The sequence below is a fragment of the Corapipo altera genome, unplaced genomic scaffold (genome assembly GCF_003945725.1).
Source record: "Corapipo altera isolate COAL_440 unplaced genomic scaffold, ASM394572v1 23, whole genome shotgun sequence".
Lineage (NCBI taxonomy): Eukaryota > Metazoa > Chordata > Aves > Passeriformes > Pipridae > Corapipo > Corapipo altera.
The window spans coordinates 539891-567523 of record NW_020884878.1 but is presented as its reverse complement, the minus strand read 5'-3'; the positions used below and the strand labels follow the sequence as shown (position 1 = coordinate 567523).

Sequence of the window (27633 nt, the reverse complement as noted above, 5' to 3'; positions counted from 1 at the left end):
AATTTTAAAAGTTTTATATTTCTGGGGATTAAGATGGTGGCAAATTTTGATTTTTGGAAGCTCAATGTATCCAAAAATATACTATTCTAAAGTATTTTGTAGAAACCTTTGCTCCTCAGCTACTCTGAGAAATCTGTATGAGTAGTGTTACAAGTTCTGAATGCAACTACAGTGACTGTGCAGTCAGAGATAAAATACATCAACTCTATTAAATGCATATTTGGGGAAAAGAGTCAGGGTTCCACAAGTCAGTTGTCTTCACCTCTGAACTACTTCAGAAATTTAACTCTTAATTTAGTTCTCAAAAACAAGCATGAGTGAAAGTTTCATAGACAGGATTAATGGCTTAGTAAATTAGGCAGCGATCATTTACAGCTGGGACTCACTTTAATTTGAGCTCAATTACAATGGCTGAAAATCACCATCAGGACTATCTTGCACTTATCTGGAATCCTTGTGAATGTTGAAACACCTCCCATTGAGCTGACACTTTTAGATCAAAATCCACTTTAAAGCAAAAATACATCCTAAAGATTTTGTCTGAGTGATTTTATGTCATGGTGCACTTGAAAAAGAATATTTTTGAGGCTTTAAACAGGGATTTAGTGGAATATATCTGTAGAAATATGTCATCCCTAAGATCCTTTCCACAGGGATTTTTTAATTCTTTAATATCTCCTTACCTATGAATCATACAGATTTTTTTTTTTAAATCCTTTACACCCATTCTACCTCCTTATGTAAGCTTTTATAATAGGCAAGAAAGGAAACATGGGGAAACAAGAAATCCCATTAGTTTTAAGACAAAGTGAAATAAAAGATGGGAGGCATTCCCTTTGAATTTTCAAAGAAACTCATGTGTGTTCAGTCTGCAGAGCAAAAAAAAGCCAATTAGGGACTTATTATAAGAGGTAGAGGTCTGTGCTCTGGGTATGGAGGTGTAAGAATCCCTCAGACAGGCTCCTCGTGGAAAGGAATCCATAGGGTGCACTGCCAGACCTGCCATTGCTACATTTGTCTCCCTGTCATGGAGCCTTCAGGTGCTTGTACCTCCACCTGTAGCTGTGTCTGCACTGCACACCAGCAGATCTTTTTGGAGCTCTTACTGCAGCAGTAATTCCATGGGCTGCATCATGGATAGAAGGTGGTGTAAGCCTTTTACATGATGCCTTAAGCCCCTAATGGTTTTTTATTTTTTAGTATTTGTAAGACTTGTAAGTTTTATAAGTAGGTTTTAAAGTAGAAACCCTCCCTTCTTTGTCCCTTGTCCCTTTCCCTTTCCCTGTAGCACCCTTGTTTACACATTCCTTAACCCTCTTCCCCCATTCTATGCTCCCTATATCAGCCCTACTCCTGAATCCAATAGAAATGTTTAGTCTTTTGTCAAGGCAAGGCCTAGACAGTTGACAGAACAGCATATCTGGGCCTAAACCACAGAATGAAGTCAAGAATTAGGTAACTATGTACCCTTTGTGCTCTGATGATGGTGAAGATGATGAAGTAGGGGGTCCCGAAATGCACCCCAGACCCATTTTCAGGGGGTGGACCCCGGGGCAGTCCAGAGCAAAGGCCACGGGGTGGATACATCTGGGATTGGATGGATGATGTTATAAAATGTAACCTCTTGGGCACAGGGACACGTCTTGTAACATCTTCTGCCTTGGCAAATAAACCCTTTCTTATCTCACCCCTAATTAACTGCTCCGGAGATTTTTTCAGCACCTAAATCCCACGGCAACATACACTACCCTAACTCACAGTGCCTTTTAACCTCCATGTATGCACTTCTCTGACATAGCAAGTGTTATCAGACCAGAACCTGATTATTACTCAGTAAGTTTTTTCCTAGAGTAAATTTTAAAGGGTTTTGAAGTTTTTTTATGTCAAAGATATCCACAACATAGAGGCCTGTAGAAAATGGTATAAAATGGTTTTTAAAAACCCCTATTTGACATAAATTTATTAAAAGAAGTCTTCACTAGAAAGCACTGAAGTAACTGTTTAAATAACTACTGATGTTAAAAATGAGTGTACTATGAAGCTGTGAGCATAAGCACCGTGAGGAAAAAAAACCCAAATAGAAAATATATGGAGAAAATGAGATGTGAAATAAAACTTTTGCAGACTCAAGGCAATGTACAAAAATACAACAGCAGAATGTGGGTGCCAAAGGCTGTAGTTTCTTGTGAGCTGTCCTGCAGTCACTACAAAGATACTACTGGGCAAAGAAATCTTTGTGAAGAGGAGATACCTTCATCTTCTGCCACAAAATAAGCAGAAAAAAAAGGAATTGTACTGTGAATCTCCATGAACTGATCCAGACCAGCATGAAACCAGCAGCATCAGGGGAAAGAACTAAAGAGAGCAGTGAAAGCACTGAGCAGAACAATGTACAAATTAATACCCATGAAATGCTTTAGAGGGCTACGAGACAAGAAACCAACTTGCAAGTCAATTAATAGGTGCTGATTTATGTGTTCTCCTTTGGGCAGGAGAATGGAAGTCATAAATGTTCTTTTAAAAGGCCTGGAACATTTTAGTTGGAATCATTTACTGCTGGCTGGTCAGTTATTGATAAGGCTGAGAGCAAAACACAGGTTCCTCTGCTCATACCAGCTGTTCTCTCTGATTTGTGGGCTTTCATAGTTCACCAGTTACACTGACAGTCATCGTGGATAAAATCTGCAAATCAAGAATTCTCATCAGCCACTAGATAGAACTCAACTCTTTTGAAGCCCTAGTTTTGATTTCTCAATTAGAGATTATATTTATTACATAGAAAGGTCGATATCTCGAGCTGTGCTACAGCATATATCATGTCCATTCTCTCTGCTTTTCTAAAATGTTTGAGAGAGCTTTAATTTCATTATTCTGTAATTCTCTATTTGTTCTTTTTCCAATTTGGTCATGTATTAATTGCACTTCTTATGTTCCAAGAGAGAGCTTTTTGCTAAAACTTCACATAAAAGATATCCCATGGCAGATTATTGCTGCTCTTTCAGTACCTTTGCATTACAAAAGATTAACTTTTACTGATCAAAGAAAAAACTTGGTAATATAATTCTTGGAAAAGTACTTAAAAAGTTGTTTCAGGACTTCTAATGTAAACATATATGAAGAGGCAACCCTGTGCTCACCAAACCTCATAGGTAGTTATTAATTACTAGTCATTTAAAGTCCTGTTTCCCAAAGGAATTGCTGGCATTCTCCTCATGAGAATACTGAACATGACTTCAGGAGAGTCCTGTAAATATCACAGGAGTCAGGTGTGATTCTTCATGTGTCTGATCAAATACACTTGATTCCTATAGTGAAAATGAAGTAATATTAATCTTTGGGCTTTTTTATGCTACAATGAAAAAACTATTACTAAGAAAATGCCACTTTATTTTGACTTAAGAATATCTATTTTTTTCTTTACACTTTAAAAAAGGTTCCCTGTTTTGCAGTATGGATCAAGATAAAGATTTTTTTATCTACTCACATGTCTACTAACAATGAAGCAGAGAAAGAAGACAAATGCTCTTTCTTGCTACTGCAATTTGGACTGTTTTGAGCTTCAGTTTGCAGTTTGATTTTTCTTCCAGTGGTTATTAATTATATCAGAGAAAATGCCCATGGTTTATTTTTCAACAGTTTTTTTGGGGAGGGAAGGGAGCAGCTGTATTGCATATGCATGAAGTTTAACTGGGAACTTCATGTGCATGAAGTTTAATTGGGAACTTCATATGCATGAAGTTTAACTGGTTACTTAAAAAGTGCATATTTAAGAGCTTCTGAGTCTGGTTTGTAACTGCCTTTGATACATTCTTCTGAAAAGAAAGGCGTTGTGAAAGAATATTTTTTATGGAGAATATATTTAATGGAGAGTAAATTTTTAGAAAGGTAGAGTTGTCTGCTCGGCTTTACAGGAGCACATGGAAAGTGGCTGCAAGAACTTTTAAAAACATAAATTAGCATCCTAAATTCTGTGAAAAAAAAAATAAATCCAAAACAAAAGAAAAAAATACCCCCAAACAACAAAAAACCCCACCCCTATTAGACTGTCTGTGGCAGTCTAGCTGATGACCTTAACCACTGCAGCCTTGTTCCATTGATCTTTGAATGATGATTGTGGTAAAGTGGCCAAATAAGCCACTTTGAACAAAGTGAGGCAGTTTTAGCCAGAGTTCTGTGCTTAGCTGTGTTTTGATTTCTCCTCCTTTTTATGCTCCCTGCGTCTGAATTTAAAGATGCACCAGCCGTATACACATCTTATTTCCTGTAATATTCACTCTTGACACAGGTTTATCTATAATCAACGTAACTGAAAGATACAATCGTTTAAAAAATCTTTAATATTTGTAGGGTTTTTTTGATTGCTATGTTAGGTGGTATATGGTTTGTATAGTTTGTTAGGTCTCAGTCCAGCACAGCACCAGGTGTATGTGTAACTACACGTGAAAATGCTCCTTTTCATCAGAGTTACTTGTCTGAGGTGCATTCACAGTTTTATGTGAGCACAGTTGTGTATGGATATGAGTTTAATGTGTTGTTAAGCCCATGTATCTTAACCAGTGCTTCTAATTGGTATTTTTTATTAGTACTGCTAATTTTACTCCACATTGTCTTATAAAGAGCATCCTACATTTTATCTTATTTTTGTTTATGGAACATTTCAAGAAGAACCAACAGACTGACTCAGTTCTTTATTTGCTCTGACCAGCATTGTTCAGTCAGTAACAGACCAGATGTTGTAGCTGGAAGCACAGAGGCACTAAGCAAGAACGCCAGAGAGAAAATAGAATAGAACTCATTATTTTAAAAAATGGTAAACGTTCCTGTGCCAAATAGCCACTTTACCCTTCATTGTTCTGCTAACCTCTGTCTTTCTGCACTGTAAAGGGCTATTTACCCTACACAGATAATTACCCTACAAGTGAAAACACTTGCTGCAGTTTTCTCTTTTGTGTATGTGTAGTGTGAGTATTCCAAACAATCTCAGAGAGAGAGAAGAAGTGTTTTCAAATGTGAAAATGTGATTTCAGAACTACAATAATGATGTACTTTATTCAAAGTGTCAAATTTCAAACTACTAATTCTTTTCTTTGATACTGACAAAATTTAAGTCATCAATGTTCTTATGATTGGCTTGTTACTACTTGGTGGTTTCTTTTTTTTCAGTGATATTCTCTGTCTGATATTATTTAAAGAAAACCTCAATTTTTATCAGCTGCTGGTGCTGAAAGTGGCAGAACCTCGCTGACAGCATCCAACTCCCTTGAAAACTACACTTATTTGCAGCAGTTATATTTTATGGTTTCTTTTCTTTTGCAACTTAATGATTTTAAATTTAATTCTGTTTAGGATGTTTGAAGAGCCTGAACACTCACCTTTGCCAAAAGAGAAACATCAGTGGTGTAAACCATTACCTGTCCTACACATTCCTCAGAAATTGGTCCAGTCTGTGCAGAGTATTAGATTCTCAAATCAACAACCAGAAACAGGTGCAGTGTGTTTAATGATTTCTCAGTGAGGATTCTGGATTATTTCTGTGTAAATGAATGGATAATGCACAACAACAAATCTAGTGAACTGCTCCTACTGTGACAGTTGAAGCCAGGTTTTCAGTGGAAGTTGGGTGCTCACCTGTCTTTATGTTCAGGAAATCTTCTATGTCTGGTTCCTCTCGTACCTATGCAATGAGTAAAGTAACATGACAGATACACCTGATGCATGCTGCCAGAAAAATCTGAAACATACCTTTAGCACTGTTTGCATTAGTGCAGGAAATATTAACTAACTATTATTTGATTAATATTTTCATATTTTGTGATAATTTTCTTTTTGCTCTGTATTGAAAGGAAAATTTATAATTGTTGTTCCCAAGTTTACTTTAAAAATGCCATGCTTTGGATACTTAATCCTATTGACAATATTACATAATATTTATTAATTTAGGGAGAGAAGACAAAGAAAAAACAATGGAACTTCCAGTTGCCACTAGCAGTTCCTCCAATCTTGTACAAAATTTGTCAGAGGTATGTAGCTCTCCTAGTGGTAAAAACATGAGATTATATAGTCTGGTTTATGTGGTGGTTTAAATTTAAAACACTTCAAACATACCTTGTGCTATAATATCTTACATGAAACCTGCCAACCCTGTAATCTTGGCAATCTGCTATTATTTGGTAATGACAACAAAAATCTTTCTTTGGTGCCTTTTCATTCTGAAAATGTGTTTGTTCTTGCAAAGCATTCTCATGTCAAACTTGAGGTGCTCCACCTTTCCAACTAATTTTGTGCAATAGTTTTTAAAATTTAGGATAACCTTTGTAGATTCACTTGCTTTTATATAGCAAATTTTTGGAGCTCTAAAGGAGGAGCATAATCTTCCATTACTGATGACTTGTCAGTCATCTACTCCATAATGAAGGATTTCATGAAGGACTAAGTGTGCAGGATGCTGTACAGGTGTGCCTACAGTTAACAGCTCAGTTCTGAGGTTTAACCAGAGACAAAAATCTGGGCTGACAGGAATAAAACCACGAACAACCTTGCTTTGTACACTGCAGGAGTCCACAAGTCCATTTTCTATCACTCACCCAAAAGCACAGATTTCATATGGTATTTTTATGAAATGGTGAAGCGTATTTGTATCTTAAATATTCAAACAAAATCAATCAATCTAGAAACAAGTTGGAGGAACAGCTTGCACAGCTGTGAAAGCCACTAATAGCCTCACAGAGAGCAAGGACATTGATAGGAGCAATAGATTGTTAAGGTATTGAAGGAGTACTCAGATAAGGGAAGGCCATGGGAGACAAAGTAAATAGTTTGTGATTGTGTTTGCTGTGCAGAAGCTCGGGGAAGTTTCCATATCAAAACCTTCTTTCTAAGGGACACCTCACTCATTCTATTTAAACCCAAATGTTACTGAACAATAAAAATCAAGCTAAAATTAAACAGAACCAGTTGTGATTTTCTTAAGAATTTCAAAGGAACTGAAGGAGTAAGTGAGGGAATCACTGACTGGTGTAGAGTGGAGCTTGTGGGAGAAGACAGTGTCTTCAGGATATAAGACAACATGAAGGGCAGTGGCCGGGCTGAGTGGAACGAGGCCAGAAGAAATTTCAGGCAATTCTCATTTGTGACTGGCTGAGGGAGTTGGACATGACAAGGATGATGGAAGGGGCTGTTGCCAGGGTAATCTAGAGATGAGGCTGGAAATCTAGGACTTAGAATTGCACTTAGACAATACTGAGAAGCAGTAAGTCAAGGTTAAGAGAACTTTCAGAAAGGATGATGACAACAAGGAAAAGAAGATGGAGTCTGAGGAAAAATAAGATTGGAAGAAAGGTTGCTATGCTTCAGAGAAGGTGTGCTGTAAACTTCAGGAGTTGAGTGGCAGACAGATAATGCAGAACCAGCCCTTTAGTCCCCTATCCTGAACTGAATTCAGATTGATACATTTTGTAAATTAAAAATAATGTGTTATCTTATGCAGAGGTATAGAACCCTGGTGCTACTCTGCCCTTAAGGCACAAAGACACCCTAGATATAAGAGTTAGGGCTTTTGATCTGATAAAAATCTGTGAGGTGGGAGTACTTCCATGTTTTCTGCAGTTTTTCAATCCACACATGAGATCTGTGCTGACTGAGACTGATGTACACGCTCACATCAGCCTGGCCCAGCCCTTTTTGTGTTGAGCAGCAGCAGCAGCAAACCTGGATAAAGTTTGTAAATTACATAACATTATTTGTGTCACAGAGAAGTTAATTATTCACATCTAGTTATTAATGTTGTGACTAAGACTTTATGAAAATTACAGAAGTGATTTTGGGTATCATGCTCTCAAAATGTAGATAACAGAAATACAGGCAAAAAGGTAGGGGTTTTTTTTTACATTGCCTGATCCTTAATTCCTGGTTAAAAGAAGGGATTTCCACAGTCTAAGAAGAAATCAAAGTGATACTGTTGATGTGACAATTTCATTTGCTGCCTCATTTGAATTTTTCTTCTTTTAGATGGTTATTGACACCACAGGGACCAACAACCCACGAATTGCCCAAGTTCCATCAATAGCAAGCATACAAACCCCAATGAAATTCAGGTAACTTTAATAAAGTAGTTTTCATTCTTAAGGCTGAGGTTTTTGGAAGTAATTCATATTTAGACAAACAATAATTTTTGTCTTTTAGAGTGACAAATCCTCCAAAGCAGTTGACTTCCAGTCAGCAGTTTGAGAGTAAAAAGGCAGTAATGGGTAATGTACCACTGCAATTTTTTTTATAAGGCTGGATCATATAATTCTATGGATCAAATTTTCATTCTGGTGTTAAGAGGGCCACCATTTGTATTCCTTTCCCACTTTGATTATTTAGTTCAAACTTTGAATATAGCAGACAGGCAGATTCATTCTGCATTGACCATTGCCAATGAATGGAAGCTTCCAACAGCTCCTGTAAAATTCATATTCTAGGCTCAAATTACTTGGGTAAAATGAAAACCAGTCTCAAAATCTGCCCAGGAGACATGAGAAAATGCAAAGAAAAGGGGTATAATAAACCCAACCATTTAGGAATCTGGAATCATCACATTAAGATTATTAACGATAAAAATTAACTGCAGAAAAACATACAGAATGTTTATAGAAACAAAACAGGGTAGTTAGAAACACACCTACAGTTTTTGAGATCACAAGGCACTGAACTTCAGTTTAAATTTTTTTTTCTAATTATACTACCAATTTAGATGCATGTAAAAGGTTACAGTCTATATTTTTTTATAAATAGGACACTACTTCTGTGTCCTTAACCCACAGTGCCTGAGATGTTGCATGACCTGAAGCTTGGAGCAGAAAGTCTGATAACATTCCCTCTCGTTTCTCATCCTCCTTTAAACACTTCATCACTGTCACACGGATGTGCTTTTTATATTGTTCCCACCTGGTTTCTATTGACCGGTATTTAGCACTCTCAGAGGGCAATAGCTGGATTAGACAAACACAGCACTCTCAGGGAACAATGGGTAGGTTTAGAGAACACACCAAACCACGTGAAGCAGCCCGAGTAATGCTCTGACAATAGTGAGTAAGTGGCAGAACAAGAGGTAATTATTATGGATGTAGCCACAGAGTGGGTTGTTATGAAAACCACAGTCAGAACACTTCCTCAGCAATAGCAACGCCAACTCAGTAAACCTTCCTCAGGGATTCTTTCCCACAATGTAATTTTTATGCACCTGTTCAAAAAGCTGCTGTAATACAGGCAGTGCTGCCTTTTTTTGTGCAGCAAACCAAGAGGCCAAACGTGGTGATAAAGAAGCAGGTGAGCCGAAGGAATCTTCGCACATACCTCAAGTAAGCAAAGCATTTCTTATGTCATAAATAATTAATTAATTTACAATAGTCGAAGTATTTTGACATATTTGAATGGGTTGGCAAGAGGTGAGTCTCAGAAATTGGCAAAGTGACTCACTATAAGGCACACAATGAGTGAGGAACCAACCAGTACCCTCTGGTTGGTAATACAGTGATCATTGCTCTTGATCACATCAGTGTTCTGAGGGTTTTTTTGTTGCTTTAACAATGGACCATTTAGGATGACTATCCTATGCACATCACATTTTTTGTATCAATTGGTGCATAACATTTTAGTCAGTGTGAGCTGATGAAACATTAAAAAAAAAAAGACTGCTTTTGAAACTTATTTCTCATGCAGAACTGTGCTAAACAGGCTCAGTGCTGGCTCCATTGCCACTGCTTTTACCAGGTGTGCCTGGATGGGAGGTCAAGCACACATAATATTCAAGTGATATTCAAGCCAGTTGTGTTGCACATGTAGGTGGTATCAAGATGTGGTTTAACACCCACCAGCAGCTGAGCACCACACAGCCACTTGCTCCCTGCCCCTCACAGTGGAAAGGGGAACAGAGTCAGAAGGGTAAAAATGCAAAACCTTGTGGGTTGAGATAAAGACAATTTAATAGGTAAAGCAAAAGCCGTGCATGCTAGTGAAACAGAATAAGGAATTCAGTCATTATGTCCTATCTACAGGCAGTTGTTTAGCCATTTCCAGGAACAGAGGGCTCCATCACTCGTAACAGTTGCTTGGGAAGGCAGATGTCATGACTCCAAACATTCCCCTCTTCCTCTTTCTTCCCTACAGCTTTTATTGCTGAGCATGACATTACATGGTGTGCAGTACCTCTGTGGTCAGATGGGGGCAGCTGTCCCAGCGTGTCCCCTCACAAATCCTTGTGCACCTCCAGCCCACTCACCGGTGGGAGAGAAACAGAAAAGACCTTGATGCTGTGTGAGCACTGCTCAGCAGTAACTAAAACATCCCTGAATAATTATCACTGTATCTCCCATACCATCCACTGTGAAGAATATGATCTCTACCCCAGCCCAAACCAGCACACAGCTACAACTAGTAGACAAGATCAAGTCTGAGATACTCCTCATCCTCTGGTTGATTCACTACAGAATGATGCCTGAAATCAACTGATGGAGAAGAAATACTTAAAACAATATTGAGTCTGGTGGAAATTGCCACACAGAATCCAAGTGTACATTCTCATTTAACCTTTTCTGAGGAAGATGAAAGGTCTCAGTCAACTGAAATATATTCTGATGGTGATGTTCCTTTAATTCACTAGGGAGTATCAAGAGGATTCCAGTGTGACCTTAAACATTATGCTAAGACATACTTTGGAATTACATCTTTTATTGAAAATGTTAGTTCACAAGTTTTTTTATTTTTTGGATGAAAATTTTAACTCACAGGAAGTCCATTTTAGTTGAGTAAATTAAGGTTACATTTTTAAGAATGGTGAATATGTCACTGTGAGCATTTTATTAAAAACCTTTTATTTTTCATGAGTCATAACTAGACCTAAAGCATATCATTAACATATTTATAGGTAAATGGGCTAATGATATTTTGGGAGATTTTATATGTTATAAACATTGTTGTATATTTCTTTTTAAATAGGATGTACACACATGTTTTAATCCAAATGAAGATAATCCTGACATAGTAGAAGAAAGTGCAGAACCATTTTTAAGAGCACCTAAAACACCTGACTTAAAGGGGAAGAAGATGCAGTTCTCTGAAACACCTCCCTTTGACTTGTATGATTTCAGCTTTTATTTGATCTTGAGAAAAAAGCTGTATTGATGTTTATTGTATAAGCCTTTCTGTACTATAGCAAGAATTTTCTAGAAAACTGGTCTGAAAATATTCAGATTTTTTTTCCAATTTATTCTAGGCATTTATTAGGTTTTCTTCTTATAATATCCCTTCCACTTGAAGCTGTTTAAAAGAGCAGGACTCTGCTTAGAAATATGAGACACATTGTCTTTTCCTGCAGTAATATTTGTACCCCTGATTTCTATCTTTAAATAGGTTGCTTTTGTTAGAAGGGTAGGGAATTGGTAAGAATACCACTTTTGCTTTAAAGAATTGTGTTACCTGTGCTGTGATGCAAGAAGAAATTACTGATGGAAGCTATGGGGATTTAAAAAGGTGAAAAAACAGGAAAAAGAAAAAAAATAGAACAAAAAAACCATCATTACTTAGGAAACTACTAATATGGTTTATTCCTTTCTGTATTTACAGCATTCAAAATTTAGGTTGTGAAGAAGGAACATCAAAATCTCCTGCTTTCTTTTCTCTCATGAACTTCTCCCAGAAGTCACCTGGCTTTAACTTCTTTGGTTCTTCTGTATTTGGGGCACAAAACTCATCTGATGAGGTAATAATGATTACATGTGAACGCCACATTTCCACAAAGCAAAATAAGTGAAGAAAACAGCACTGACAGTGAATGAGATTTTTCAGACTGGTTATCTTGTAGTAATTTTTTTTTTTAATATCTCACTTAATTTTACTTTGTTGTCCTTTGAAAATGTTTAACTCCTTTCCTGGCAATTCCCCCTATGATGACTTCTGGCCAAGTATGAGTCTTTCTCAGATGGATCTTGTGCAAATGTAGTGGTGACTTGATTCACCAAAAGGCTTCTGGTTCAGTGTTACAGTGCAAAATTTAGGTTCTCTAGCAGAATTCCCAGCTCACATGCACATCCTGTGTAGTTTTGTCTTGATGAAGTGAAGAACAGTGAGAAAGGAAGAAAGCACAATCTATTAAGGGCATTGAACAGCAAATATGGAATAGCTATACTTAAATGGAGGAGCTATGTAGGCAACTATTCGGAACAGGGAACGGAATCCAGGCCTTCCTTTTCCTTGCAGATTCCCCAACTGCAGTGCTGCCGAGTCAATTTTCCTCTCCTGGGTTAACAGAGAGATAATTGGGGATCCAGGATGGGTGTGTGTCAGTGCCTAGGACAGGGGTTAGGTACCACTTGGCAATGGAGATCCAAACCCCATCATGCAAATAAGGGGTTTGAGCTCAGGTATCTCCTGTTTCAGTGGACAGAAGCTGAAAGAGGGGTGAGGGAAAGCACCATTTCATTTTGTGTTTGGCAAGATACATGATGTTGGTGTCTTGTAGCATGAGCTGTGTGTAGGAGAGAACACACTGGTGAGTGATTTGTGAATTATTGAGGTGGATATTAAGTCATGCAGTGCTGTCAGAACCCACATTATTTCGTGCCTGTTCAGACTGTACCAGAGGTGGGATTCTCTGCCATTAGATTGGAGTTTTGTGGGACTTCAGTATTTGTTTTAAATGTAGCATAAGAACTCTCCTCAAGAGTGACAAGTGATTACGCTGCTACTCTTTCTGGCAATGGCAGGTCCTACTCAGTAGGAACTAATTGTGTTGTTGCTTAGAGGTTTTCTAAAATGTCACAGAATGAAATGATTTTGGTTTTTTTTCAGTTTAAACAACGGCAGTTAGCCAGATCAGCTTTTGGACAGCTACCAACCTGATGTGGGTTTTTTTCTAGGAGAATGGAGGGAGTGTGTTTGCAGATATGTGCAACTATAATCAAATCTATCTGATCAAAGAGTTTCCTTTGCAGCTTTAGGGACTGATATACACCTTTGAATACAGATTTTGTGAAGGCTGCTAACACTGAGACAGTGTCTTTCTCACCAAAAGCAAAAGAGCATATCACATACCTGCATTAGAGCTTATCTGTTGCCTTTCTCGTTTGTTAAATAGAATATTTGTTTACATTTTCAGACAGAAGAAAATTTTTCTGTGGGAAACCTGAACCCTCAGTCCCCACACAAAGATATTGGTAAGTCTGGAACTCAGATGTGCTTGTGTGGACCAGCTGTCTTCTGCTTTATATGTGTTTATATGACTGACAAGCTCATGATCCTGCTTAGCAGAGCACCTTTGTTTGCCTTGAAAGGACGGTCAGGTGTGATAATGTAGCCCAGTGGTTTATTGTGCTCATTTGTGTTTACATGAGCTTAAATCTTTCCTTGCACGTTTGGCTTCAAATGTCTGAGACACCATGGGAAAAAAAAGAGGTATGAGAAAGAAAGAAATAGCAGTAGTGGCAGGTGTGTTTGAAGCAAACTGAGAGGACCTGCAAGGGAGAAGAAAAATTCAACTCTTAAAGCTTTTTCACAGATAAAAAGGACAGTTATTTTAACATAAAAAGCTGTAGTACTTGGTAAATACTACTTTCACTTAAAGATACCAGCTTAGGGTTGGAAAGAGTACATCTGCTTGGGTTTTGCTTGCTCCCTCAACTAAAATGAAAATAAAGTTTCCATTTGATTAAAGAAATCTCAGTAGTAAACTAACTTTCATCGGTGTAAACTGTTGAAAGTACACAAAGTAAAAATGGCACAAAAGAGCAGAATCAGAATTAATACACAGTATCTTTCACTCAGTATGAGTGAGCCACAGACATTTGCATGATCTGTGTGAAGTCCTGGATTTTCTGAAAGGAAAAGCCAATTTTTCGTTATATCAATAGGATAGAAACTTCTGATCAAGCACTCCCCTGAAGGGAACTGTAACCTAATCTTTTTCTTTTGAGGTGCTGCAAGTGCAAAGCTACTTTTTTTTAAAATTGGATGAGTATAGAATATAAGGGTTTATGCATATGTAGCTGTTGTTAAGTGTGTGAATTCTGTGCTACTAAATAAAAATTCAAGTGTTTTTCTGTCAGCAGCTTTGTTTTTCCAAGTATTTCAGTGATTGATCACATCGTTCTCTAAAGAAACACTTTTGTAGATTCTGTTTACAAAGACCTCTGTTGCTCTGTTGCAAAATATATCATGCACAAGTGTTTTGTTGTTCTAAATCATTCGAGCACTTCACACTTCCTTCGATGTAGATTCTAATAATGACCTCCTGGAAATACCATTTCTAGTGCAGAAATAAACACACAACTGTACATTGATGCTCAGCAGGACGTTGGGCATAATGTGTTTTTAAAGAAACATATGCTGAATGCAGTATTCTCTCAGTAAGATTTAATCTAATTATAAATATGTGTATTCCATATAGGGAGCTTCTTTGGGAAACCTGAAAGTGAGGATGCATTTGCCTTTCCCTTCGCCTCAGAATTGACTTCTCATGCATTTGGAGATGGAAAAGATGACTTTAGTTTTCCATTTGCATTTGGACAGGATCAGAGATCATCACAATCTCCTTCTATGAAAGGTTTTCATTCTTCCTTACAAAATACAAAGCAATTTACACTCTTTTGAATGCCTTGACTTCCTTTTAAATTCTTTTCCTACTTAGCCTTGACAAATGTTTTCAGTTTCTGAAGTTAAAGTACAAAGCATTTCATCTACTCCTTTCATTTCTGTAAGAAATAATGTAAGAATACATTACTGTAGTTGCTGCAAGAACATGTGTGTGCTCATCAACCACACACACTTTGAGATGCAGATTTATTTTTCTTATTTATTTTCTAAAGGTGTTTTTTTCATAAAATGTTATGATACGCTCTTGCCAAATTGGCACTTAGAAGCAGCAGAAATATCATTTTACAGTAGTGAGTTAATTGAATATCTGTATGAGAGTATCTAAACATGTAGATGACTACTTTCAGCCTCTGATATAAACTAAATTACTTGTGTTAGTAAGAGTGACTGTTTATTGTAGCAGTAAAAGCTGAATTTGAGTTAAAGACACTGTTTTAAGCATTCTGTGTGTAACAGCTGATTTATAATTTTGAAATAAACATTTTTGTTAATTTTATGTGAAGTTTTGTAGGTATTTCTTAATATCTGGAGTGAAACAATGTTCCAATTGTAATACTTAACATTTCAAATTCAGTCTTTCCACTCGACATACTGAAAGCAAATTTTTTCCTCTTTATCTAGAGTCTTTCAAAAAAAAGGCAGAGACAGTTCCCAAAGTCTAACTGTGGTCAGCACAAGTGTATCCCTCAGCTCTCCACAAAGACCTTTCCTTATGGAAAGAATGGCTTTTAAGACAATATCAGGGTTACTCAGCAAGGAATTCTGACTGTTCTGAGCCAGCACAGCCCTGTGCCCTGTGAATCCCTCAGAACCATCTTCTCTAGAACCACAGCTTTCACATTTATGGCCTTTGAAGGAAATACCAGATCACTTTGGAGACTTTTTTTTCCTCTTACATATGAAGCATAGGTTACTAATTTTGGATGCTCTTTATGAATTTATGAGGGAATTAGGTTTCTCAGTCATTTACTATGAAACAAACACCCTGCCTGACAGCAGGCAAGCAAAATAGAAGACCAGATTTCACAGAAGACATTGCAAATGCACAAACTAGTTAGGAGGGCATGTAGACTGAGTGGAACAAGTGGACTAAAAGCATCCTGTCCATAGAATGTACACAGTTTGCCAAAAAATGTCAACAGTGTCCGAAGGGGAGTAGAGTCCCTTTTCCCTCTGCTCACCTGCAAAGCCCTAAATGACCAGAAGCTTGGTTATCTATGCCACTATTTCTTTCCTGCCAAACTCCTAAATGTCTCAGGACTATTGTTGTAACACCCAGATTTTCTTAAGTACTAGTGCCTAGAGATTTGTGAAAGTTGGTTTTTTTTTTTTTAAATGGAGATGAATCAGAAAGTTTTAGTGAAGTCCTGCTGAAGCTCAGCTAATGAGAAGCGAGACTCAGCTTTTCTAATCTGCTGCATACCTGGCAATCTGAAAAACATAAGGGAGATATAAGTTTGAGGCTGTGTTATTTGGGGCTGAAGTTTTCTTTCCCCTCTCCTGATGGATTCTGTCATCCGTGTCTCTGACATTAAAGTCCAGAAGCCAAGGCTGCAGACTGAAGTGGCAGAAACCATAGTTCTAGGTCTTGGTGGATGTTTACTGACAGAAATTGAATAGGCTGATTAATAACATAAAAGAGAAAGCTGTTGAAAAAGAGCTCTGAAAGAGGCAACCACTCAGCATTTGGGACACTTTATTGAGGCTTAAGAGCATGAACTGCTAATAAACACACACTGAGTTTTTTTCATGAGTATCAGTCAAATTCTGTCTTAAAATGGTCCCTTGTTGGCCTCTAGAATCAATAGCAGCCACGTTGCTGGATTGCTGACACAGAATGTATCTCACTGACCAATGTCATTTTGGTTCTTCCCTTACACACACACCTGACTGCATCCACCTCTGGTCTGAAAGCTGTGTAGACAGAGATTCTCCTGTCAGTGCAGTGAGAGCTGCTTGAGAGCAAAATTCCAGGTATTCCAGGTGTTACACATGTTACTACAGCTGAGCTGGAGACCAGGAACCTCCAGCAGCGCCGTGGCAGTGGCAGCTGGGAGCTGTAATCTCCTAAAAGCAGTGCAGCTGTCAGCAAGGTGGCAGTGGGGTTATGCTGTGCCCCTGTGCTGTGAATCCTTGGAATGGGCGTTGCCTTTTTGTTCTGTCCTCGATTTGCACCTCATGAAACAGAGCTCAGGTGTTCACAACCGAGCCCTAAGGTACTAACAGCAAAAAACCTCTCTTAAATAAGCAGAGAAGGGATTGGGCTTTGAATCTTATATGGGTATCCTCCTCAGAAGGCAAATGTTTTTTTGATATATTTACTGTTCCACTTAAGTTTTTAATGAAGTTTTTGGCAGAAAACCACTTCACTTGAAAAATTCCTTGTAAAAGGTAGTGTACCACCCTGCATTAGGTTAAATAAATATTTATAACAGATATTTTATGTCACCAAATTGTGAGGAAATATAATGATATTCGAAGAAATCAGTTTTCGGATTTCTTGAGTAAAATGTTTGAAAAGTGACTACTGACATTCACACTCCTACCTGCTGCTGGGATGAGACAGACACTGATGCCTCAGTTTTGTTTCTCCCTCAGAAATAATAGCTACATGGAGATGTTATTTTTCTGCTCAGAAATAACACAGACAGCATGTCTCCACATATGCCTTGTTGTGCAAAGTGGTCTTCCAGTAAAAAAAAAAAAAACAACATTATAATTTGTAAAGTAACATAGCACCTTGTCTGGAGCACCATCTACTATTTTACTGATAGTTTTACTGATGCATAAATGTAAAGCATGTTTATAAAGTTGGGGGTATTTGACTAACAAATGAGCAACAGCTGGATAAGTTTGGTGCTCAAAAATTCATGTAGCAACTGTGAGGTAAAGACTGATGTAACGACTTCCAGCAGTTTTGGGATATAAGATTTATCGTCATGGAATGCTGTTTTATGGCTTCACACACCACTTTTGACAGGAAATTAGACTTTCAGCAAACTGTTCACACTCAAAAATCAAATTTTATGTTAAGAGCAATTTATGAATTTTCTGTAACTTCAGTCCAAGTCTATCAGTATAAAGTGCATATGCCCAGCATAACACTCTGTAGGACAAATTTTGTTGTGCTGTTATATGTGATATTTAAGGTGACAAAACCACAGGAGTTATTTATATTTTGTGTCAGAAACACTGCTCAGTATTCAAGCATGAGTAGGGCATCTGAGAGTGTTAAAATTGGCTTTTTGCCATATTAAATTGTCAGCCATACGCTGTCTGAATACTTTGAGGGGGAAAAAAAGCGTATGGCATGGCACTGTAGACTCATCTAATTGCTCAATGATTTTATGTGTAATAAAGCAAGAGCAACCAGAATTCTGGATTGGAAAAACTGCAGTGACAAAAGTGGTACAAAACTGGAGTTACAACCCACAGGGTTGGTTAGATAACATTAAAAGTAAGCAATGGGCTCTGTTTCTATGTTCATATTATTAATAGGATGCAAAAAATATCACCTGTATTCTAAACATCTAACAATTAATGAAAACTTAATTTAAAAAAAAAGTGTCAGTGGTTTACAGCCCTAGTTGCAGCCTTTCCACACAGTTCAAGATAATTAGTTCATTGAACCTCGTTGTACATTGTGCCTCCCCAGTCTGGGCCCTATGCAAAGAAAAAATATCTATTTTAATTATCATTTCAAGCCTATGAACATAATTAAGACTTCATGTTGGAAGTACAGGGGCACCTCTGCCTGTGCGTGGGCAACGTTTGGGGCAGGGGTAGAAGAATCCCTACATCCCAAGAAAACAATCTTACACCATGGCATTAGTAGGTTTAAGCATTTCAAGGAAATAAGCTTTAAGTGCTACATATTGTAACAGATTGGAATGTGTAGACTTACAGTATTAGATGGTTGTAATCCCCCCAGTGCAAGGCTGATTGCAAGGGTAGCAAGAGTTGGCTAATCCTTTTCGGCCAATGGCATAAAACAAGGATTAGTTTTTCATTTACTGCAACTGAGTGGGTCATTAGGATCCAAAGACACTAATGAGCCAGAACAGGCAATTGGATTCTGGTTTCAAAGTTATGGGCTAGTTTCAAAGGGGATTGACTGTGTCTTTTAATGATTTAAAACATGATGTTTCGGTGACCTTTTGCCTGAAAAAAATGAATGAAGGATATAACCGTGGAACACAAACCTGGGATGTTGGGTTTTTTTCCTCCCAAAACTTGAGTTGTTGCCAGATTCATTGCCTTAGAGGCTGAATGGCTCATTTAGAAATATCTCTGTTGCCTTGCTTTTATGTTCTGCTCTTGATGTCTCCAGAGTTGACACAAGTCACATGCAATCAAGTCTGTATTCCTGGTGGACAGGAACTGTCCTAATATCCTCTGACTCACACCCAGGTTGTTTGCAGCTCAGCAGTTCTGCTTCCAGACACATCACTTTGTGTTCTGATGCCAACATCTTGCTGAGAAATTGCCTCTTGGCACGTTGTTTCTTGAATCCTGTACCTTGCTTGATTTGATGTGAAGATGATGCTCTTTTTTGCACTTGCAACACATTACTGTTGGAAAGGTAAATTTTTTTCCCCCACCTTGCTACATCCCAGATTTTCTTCTTTCCAGGAATCACTTGAATTCAGCAATAATACATAGCTTGTGTTTTGTTTCATTCAAATCAAGCAATGCTGCCAGAAGGGTATGAAGGAAATATCAAAGGATGGACATTCCCATGTTAATAAAATGTTTAGACACATGCAAAAGGCAAATACTTTGACTGTTATAACTCCCCAGGAGAAACAGTGTCAAATGTTTTAATAGCACGAACCTAATTTTCTGTATCACACCACAGTCCACAAAGAAGCCACCAAATTATTTCACATGGCAGAGTACTTACTCAATAATCCTTTGAGACTTGGGCTGGGGAAAATCAGGGAAAGAAGAACTAATGTGAAAAAAAAAGTTCTTGCTAGTGGGGAACCAGCTGTTCTGACCGGTGGGAAGCTTGGAAGCTGACAGTCCACACTGAAACTCTGTTTGGAGCTTGCAGTTCTTGTCTGCTCCCTTCTGCCAGAGCAGGACTGCCTCGAGCTGAGCTCTTGCTGCTCTTCTCTTTTTCTTGAGGCACATGTGTGGCACGTTTTAGCTGTTTCCACAAAATGCATGATGGTCAGGGACAGTGCTCACTGCCACAGCAGCAAAAGGCTTATGTCCCGAAGTTACGGGTACCAGAAGTGGTTTAAAATGTTTCTTAACACTCACAGAATTGCCAAACCTCTGAAGCACTCCAGGTGTTACCCAGGCAGGACTGGTGTGCACCACAATTTTGAATCATGTCTCATGTGTTTGCAAGTGTCACTGGACACAGTACTGCATGGTGATTTTTTTTTCCTTGGGAATCTTTCCCTGAATACTTCACCAGTCATGTATCTCACCTTTACATACACTGAAGGAGCTATCATAGGCAGCTGCCTGTATGTTTTTCTCCCTCACAGTTGGAAGAGGGTCTTGGATAATCTGCCAGTTGTTACCAACATGATCTGAGTGGTGAGAAGTTAAACCAAAGCCCTGACCACCTCTGCTCATTGCACACCCACTGCTGCCACTGCTGCTGTTTTGTTTTCATCTTGACCTAATACTTGTGACTCATTGTCAGAGACCAAAGAGCAGCAGAGTTCTGCCAAAAAAAAAGATGTAAATTATAAATTATGTGGAAACTAACACTGAACTTCAGAGGTGCTTTTAAACTCAGGTTGGCCATCCAGCCAGAGCACTTAAAAGAAGCTGGTTCTTTGAAGTAGGTCATGACTTCATGTAAACTTCCACTTTACCTTGGATTGTGCTCTTCCCAGGTATCCAAAATATAGACTTTTTTTTTTTTTTGCTAACACAGGAGAAGCATTCTGACAGCAAAACCAGGGAAATAACTGTTGGGTATATTTTTCTGCTTTAGGTAAACTTCATAGACCTGAGAACTTTGAGAGTGGTCCTCTCCTAGGGGGCCTGGGGGCCTGATGTTGCTGGACAAGTTTGTGATTCCTGTTGGCCAAATGAGAATTGACAAGTATTTGGTGCCACGTATGGTAAGGGTGTAGTGTTGTTATCATTTGTATACAGTGTGGTATCAAAATTACCTATTGTACTGACATTTTTCTGAAGAACTGTTAGAGCAAATAATTTGATGGTCAGAAGAGGGCAATTTTCCAGATTTTTGTTTTAAAAAACCCTGAGATGTTCTTGTAGCCTATCAATAGGACACTTGGATCACTTGTTGCATTGGAATTATAGACCAGCCTTGGATGAGTGTTGCTACATTATCAGAATCATTAAGTATCTAACAGTCCTCAGTAATGTAACAAGGAACTGAGTTTGGGGTCAGATTGTTGAGGGACATTGGATTATTGTAGACTTCCCACAGGTCTACAAGCAGGAATATTAGCTCAGATCTTCTGAAGCTCTTGCTGCTGCCTGAACCATCTCTGGCTGTGTAAAGCACATTTATCTTCGAGTCTGTCAATAGCAATATTTCCATCATCTGTGCATTCACATAAAAGAGTTAAAAGTATTAATGGTAGTCAAGAGTTTTTTTGTGGTAGCATCAAGGGACCAGAAGGGTTTATTTTCTGAAGAATTGGAAATATTGCATCAGAATGATGAGGGCCAGATAAAATCTCCTTGTACATGAAGCATCTGTGGGTTTGGCCTGAAGTCCATGCACTGTCGGTGTCACTGTCCTAACCAGGATTTGCTGGGTGGGGAAGATCCACACATGCTGTCTGCTCATGTCCCTGCACTGGCTGGGGAAGGAGGTACAGATGATACAAAGCTGAAAAATTCCCGCGCTGCCAAAATTTCCTCGGCATTTGTGCATCTCTGTGACCCACAGCAGAAGCAGAGGGTTGAGGCACAAGGCTTTTTTTGGTCTGCAAATGCCACGTTCACAGCAGTGCAAGGCTGGCAGCAGCATATGCCACCCCGCACGTTTGTCACAGCTCACTCACATATTGCAGTGTCAATGTTTTAACAGAGAACATCACAAAACCAAACCAAACCAAACAAAAAAAGGGTGCTCCAGTGGATACTGTATGTGTTTCAGTTTCATCTGCTGAGTTTTATCTGAGCTGACACTACTGGAACAAAGTAGATTGTCAAAGGCTGGGCAGAGTGGTTTTATCTTTTGCAAGTATTGGCATAAAGTAAAATAATGATTTGAATTTCTGTTTTCTGTCTTTTGTGGATTACTCTGTCAGCTCTGGTGATGCTTTTGACAAGGGAGTGCTGCTGGGTTAGTGAATTCTTCCAGAGCTTCAGAAATAGTTAAGTTATCTGTTATTATCATCATATCAAGACTGACAGTTGACGGTCAACGCTTATATATTGTCTTTGTAAATTAAAAAACAAAGGAGGAGAAAAATGCATCTCTCCACTTCTATAAAGTTAATTCCATGGGATTATTTTTTATCTGCTTACGTTCAGATTTAGTAAAATTCTCAGTACTGGTTAAGTTGTGTAGAAAAACTTTAGATAAGGTTTTGTTTGGGCTTGGTGGTTTTTTTTGTTTTGCCTTGGTTTTGGTTTTTTGTTGTGGTCTTTTTTTTTTTAAGCAGGGAAGACAAAAGTTTTATGGTGAGTGTGCCTCTTGAAGGCTTGTAGTGTTATGAAAATATTTAGATCTCTGCAAGTTCCTGGGTGGAAGTCTCTTTATTAAAACAGGTATGTGCTTCTATTATGGTGGTTTTGTCATGTGTAACAGTACAGTGGCTCTATTACTAGTGTAGTTTTATAACCTAATGATCTACACAGGTAACTTTTCCATTAAATTTTCCCCACTGAAACTCTAGTCCTTATATAGAAAGTTCTGTTATTGAAGGTTGTAATATGAATACAATTTAATTAATGTACCAGGATATTACAAGGATATTTAGAGATAGGACAGGGAGGGATGGCCTTAAGCTGAAGGAGGGTAGATTTAGATTAGATGTTAGGATATTAGCACTGGCACAGGCTGCCCAGAGCAGCTGTGGACTCCACATCCTTGGAGGTGTTCAAGGCCAGGTGGGATAGGGCTTGGAGAAACTTGGTCCAGTGGAAGGTGCCCCTGCCTGTGGCAGGGGGTTGGAATTGCATGATCTTTAAGGTCCCTTCCAACCCAAAGCATTCCATAAATATTCCCAGTTGGGAAAACATTGCTGCTGTTACAACTTCAAAGATTGTTTTGGGAGCAATCATTCTCAATCCCCATCAGTGATAGCAAGGATGTGTCTGAGTTACTTTGTAGCTACAGCTGGGAGACCTACACTGCAATTTTCATTTATATTACAGTGCCCAAGGGGTACAGCTTCATTTATGGGCTCATTGGTTATGCACAGTAAGAGAGTACAGCCCTTAAAGATTTTATACTTTAAAGATGGGGCAGACAATGATTGGCTGGATAATAAAATGTTGGGTGTTTCCCAGAGGTGTTAAGCAACTTGACTGAAAACCAAATGTGATCAGCACCTCTCAGTACCAGTCAGTCTGAGCCATCAAACCTGTAGGACTTATTAAAAAGAAAGTATCAACTAGAACAATAAAGAATAAACAATTCCCTCTGGTTTCGTAGCCATTGCAGAAGAAGCCTTAAAATAAATCCTAGGGCTTTGGAAAATGTGGTACTTGGAAATATAATGGAATTTCTCTCCTTGGCCAGGTTTTGTTAGGATATCTCAGGAAAGCATCATGCACCAGATTCAAAGAAGGCCACTTCCACTAGATCAATGTTCCTGACAAGCCGTGCTCTAAGCAGAATTGTCATCAGGAACTGAAGCTGGGAGAAATTTATAAAATCTGAAAAACAGCAGCTTTCAAAGTGTTGAATGTCCTTTCAAGTGCTTGTCAGTCTAGAAAGATGATGAAAGAACAAATCTGATGAGGGATAGAGAGGCAAATGGCAAGAAGGAAGAAGTTATGGGGGAAAAAGAAACAACTGACAATTAGTGCCTGAGATGTAACATTTTTACTCCTGCTTACCCTGAGACTGTAGTGAGACTATCAATAGATTAACCAATGTCTGCAAGTTTCAGAGGTGGATTCAAGCAGAGTAAGGTGGGCTTGCAGCACAGGTGAACATCCCCAGCCTTTGGAATGTTCTTTGTAGCCCCTGTGCAGGGCAGTGACATTCGGGGTAAAGGACTCCAGTCAGCAGCAAGATCCCAGATCAGTGGCCTGGGAAACTGGCCTCTTTATTTCCTGTACTAAACACTGACTCTGCTGGGGCTGTTTTTGTTGTCATTGCTCCAGTCGGCATCGCAGCTTCTGGCAGCTGCTGCGGGAGGCAGAAAGGAGGCCGAACATATGGTGCTGTGCATCCTACCAAAGGTGCCCTGTGTTTGGGAAGATCCTTACAGATGTCAGTGGAGGGTCACGTAAGGCCTGATTTTGTTACAGCAAAGGCAATGGGGATTTTGGCGTTTATTAGGAGGAGCAGAAACAAAACCTTAATCCCTGGTAATTCTGTTTGTATTACATTATACACGGAGTGTCACAGATGTGTGCAGTACCCTGTGGAAAACACGGGATCATATGCTGTTGTCACCTGCTCTCCCAAAACAATGGGACCGAGGCCAGAGTGGACCTGCAGACAGACAGGACTGGGCCACTGTTTCAGGCCACCAGTTTCAATTTTCCCATCCCCTGTGAGAGAAAATAAGTTTTGGGGAAGTTTTTGGATGTAACTCACTAAACTAACTGATGCCACCTCCAGCCTCACTGCTGGTGAGCTCTCAAGATGCTGAGAGTATCATTTGGCCAGATGCAACGTTAGTTACTGCAGGTGTTGTAAGATCTGGAGCAGAATGACAGACACAAAGTGAAAGGGAGGGCATTGAGACAGAGGTTCAAGCAGAGGAGGACGAGTGGGAAAACAGAAAATAAGCAAAAAAGCAGGATGTGAGAAAAAGAACAGGATCATGAAGCGTAAAGAAGGAACACTGTCTGGGAAAATAGATGCCCAAATGGGTCCTGTTAATTCCAGCTGAGTCACTGTTCTTTGACCCAAATGCTTTATCTCCTCAGTGTCTCCTCCCTGCTGTGTGCTGGCTCCAGAGAGCGCTGGGCTCTACTCTGAGGACGTGGCCAACTCCTGCCAGGCAGGGACCTCTGCTTTCTTCCCGCTTTTATAGCTCATTGTGAGGACCTCAATGGCTGATCACATCAACTTAGACGGGCAGTGATCTGAGGAGACGCTGAGGTAAAGGCACAGCTAGTAAAACCATTGCTGAGAGGGGGGCCAGCAGCAAAGAAGTTTGGAAATCCTGCTGCAGAGATGCCCGAGTGTCTGTGTGCTCTCACTTATGTAACTGCCCCGCTGTGCAAAGTGCCAGCCCTGGCACCGGGTGCTGCCACACTGGCCTGGCCTGACCACGGCATAAAGTATCTTTTCACGTGGTGCTCGCTCACAACGCGCCCCGTTGTTCTGCAGTGCTGACCTGGGCATGGCAAGGCGGCCGCTCCTCGTTTGTGAAGTGGGCTGCACTTAATCCAGGCACTGCTCCAGCCCCACGGGCTCCGGGAAAATTGATGGCTGCAGCCGAGCTGCTTGCACGCTGCTAGAGCAGGACTTGGGGCTGGCCAGCTTCTTGCATATGCTGTCAGGAATGCAAGGACACTTGGAGCATCACAAATGGAGGATGCCAGTGTCACTGGTGTGGGATTCTTGTGAAGGATGAGCCAAACCCACGAACTCGGAGCTCACTCCCTTCTCCATATCCTTGTGTCACCTAAAGGCACCAGCTGAACTCAACAAATTACTTTGTTGACAGACTTGTTCACAAGTGGCAGTATTTATCATATGATAAATTTGTTTCATATGAACAGTTTGTTTAATATCAAGTATTTTCTGAGTCTGATTGCATTCCTGATACCCCAGAGCCCAGGAAAGCAGTGCAAGGACAAAGCACATGTTGCTTTTCAGCTTTGTTCCTCTTGCTGGTACTTCAGGATGGTAAAAGTACCACCCACACACTCCTGTGCTGGCTGTTTGTGCCTTCAGGATCAGCAGGAACTTTGTTTCCGTAAACTGAATATGTGCAAGCAGATGTGTGTGCACACAGACAACAGCAGGGTCCCTGTTCCACATCCACTTCAGTTGTCAGCCTCTTGGTTCCCAAAGCACACGTGAGTACAGGAAGGTGTGGTATCAGTGCAGAGTCTAAATAAACTGCTGGTGAATGCAAGCCAATAATGTAGAATTATGGAATGGTTTGGATTGGAAGGGACCTTGAAGATCATCTACTTCCAACCCCCCTGTCATGGGCAGGGACACCTTCCACTAGACTAGGTGGCTCAAAATCCTGTCCAACCTGGCCTTGAACACTTCCAGGGATGGGGCATCAACATCCTGGGGTGTTAGTGCCATTAAAGCAATTCCTAATTAGAACAGATATAAATAGCATGTCACCATTTCTGGGGCCACTCTTATTTTATTTAGGTCAATGGCAAAGCTGTAAATTTATTTGTTTTATGTAGCCTCTGGAGAGCTGGGCCTCTCTCTGGACGTGCACTAGTTTCTCGCATCTCTCTTTTCAATGGATGTAAAAATTAACACGTTAAGAATGGCTTTCTCTTCATCATTGTAATTTCTGTGTGCTACAAAGTCTGTAAGAAGAGACAATTGTAGAATCATCAAATTGTTAAGGTTGGAAAGGCCTTTTAAGATCATAAAATCCAACCATCAACCCAGTACCATCACCATGTTCACCACTAAACCATGTCCTCAAGTGCCACATGCACAAGATTTTTGAACATTTCCGGGGATGGTGATTCCACTACTTCCGTGGGAAGCCTGTTCCAATGCTTTTATTAGACTGAACAAGTGGGGAATAAAGCTAAGTTAGTTCACTGGGCTTAAATTCAGGTATGATGGTGCATCCTTTGGTTGTTTAGGCTGCAAACTGAGCAGGGCAGTGATTAACCTCTTCCTGGAAGCGAGTTGAGTGTCTCTCACATGGAGGCTTTAGCCTCTGTCCATGCAGTCATGATTCTGCTAAAGCTGAATTATGATCTTGGTAATACATAAGCACAACTCATCCAAGGATTCCCACTGAAAACAGACCCATTCACCACTGAAATGTCACATTCATACGACCTTTATTGGGAATAAATGCAGTGAAGCTGTGCTGAACTTTTAGCTCCAAGAATTTGAGGTTAAAGCAATTCTAAGATTTGGCTGAGAAAATATTTCTTGGGGGGTTTCTCATTCACCAGGAGCATAGTCTGTCTTTCCCAGGGAAAGACACGGTCTCTCTAAAGGTATTGTCAGGAAAAGCCAACACTGTTCACTTGGCTGTTTAATCAAAGGTGTGTACTCGTGCTGGAGCTCCAACCTTTCTGAGCACAACTGCTGCTTCTGCCATGCACTTGGAGCTGCTGTGGGCATGATCCTGGTCACATCAGCCTTTTGTTACAGCACTAGACTGACAGAAAGGGTCCCCTCTCTCCCCAGTAAATAAACTTTGAACCATAGAGTATATGAGAGGCAATAATGTGGTCTTAGACATCTCTGTGTCTTTATTTCCTGCCTTGTTGGGTCAGGGAAGGTATTTTGCTAACGCTGGGGGTGTATTTGATCCACTCACTTTCCCATGCTGTGGTGAAGGGCTGATCACTCAGCATTCAAGCCTCACCTGAGGAAGCAGGAAAAAAACCAGTTCCCAGCACTTCCACTAGTCAAGATACAAGATTTATTGACTGTGTCCTATCTTGACAATCATCCCTTCTGCCAGAACAGCTGAGACTTTTCTTAGCCCGATTGACACTGTCCCCAAGACCAGCTCACCTCATGCATGTGCAAAACAAACCAGAATTTTCTCTACTTTCATTGTGTTTTGTGTGTGTGTGTGCTTGTGACATCATTTAAATAAGCTTATCCTGCTCAGAAAGAAAAAAAAACATTCCTACCACAGTTTAGGTAAACCAAGCAATTATTCTGTTACTAAGTGTAATTAATGCCTAATGATTTGC

At 39.5% G+C, this 27633-nt stretch overlaps 1 protein-coding gene across 6 annotated transcripts in view; it reads left to right on the top strand.

The window, feature by feature from the left end:
• Positions 1–15124, top strand: part of CUNH14orf39 (chromosome unknown C14orf39 homolog) — a 33388-nt gene extending 18264 nt beyond the window's left edge. For all 6 annotated transcript variants that reach the window (XM_027638214.1, XM_027638213.1, XM_027638209.1 and 3 more), the window contains 9 exons: positions 5347–5486; positions 5941–6020; positions 8008–8093; positions 8182–8246; positions 9274–9341; positions 10978–11117; positions 11605–11740; positions 13136–13193; positions 14423–15124. In XM_027638214.1, the coding sequence (XP_027494015.1) occupies positions 5347–5486; positions 5941–6020; positions 8008–8093; positions 8182–8246; positions 9274–9341; positions 10978–11117; positions 11605–11740; positions 13136–13193; positions 14423–14625 (976 nt within the window). In that variant the 3' untranslated portion in view covers positions 14626–15124. The remainder of the gene's footprint in view (positions 1–5346; positions 5487–5940; positions 6021–8007; positions 8094–8181; positions 8247–9273; positions 9342–10977; positions 11118–11604; positions 11741–13135; positions 13194–14422) is intronic.
• The last annotated feature ends 12509 nt before the right edge of the window (positions 15125–27633 follow it).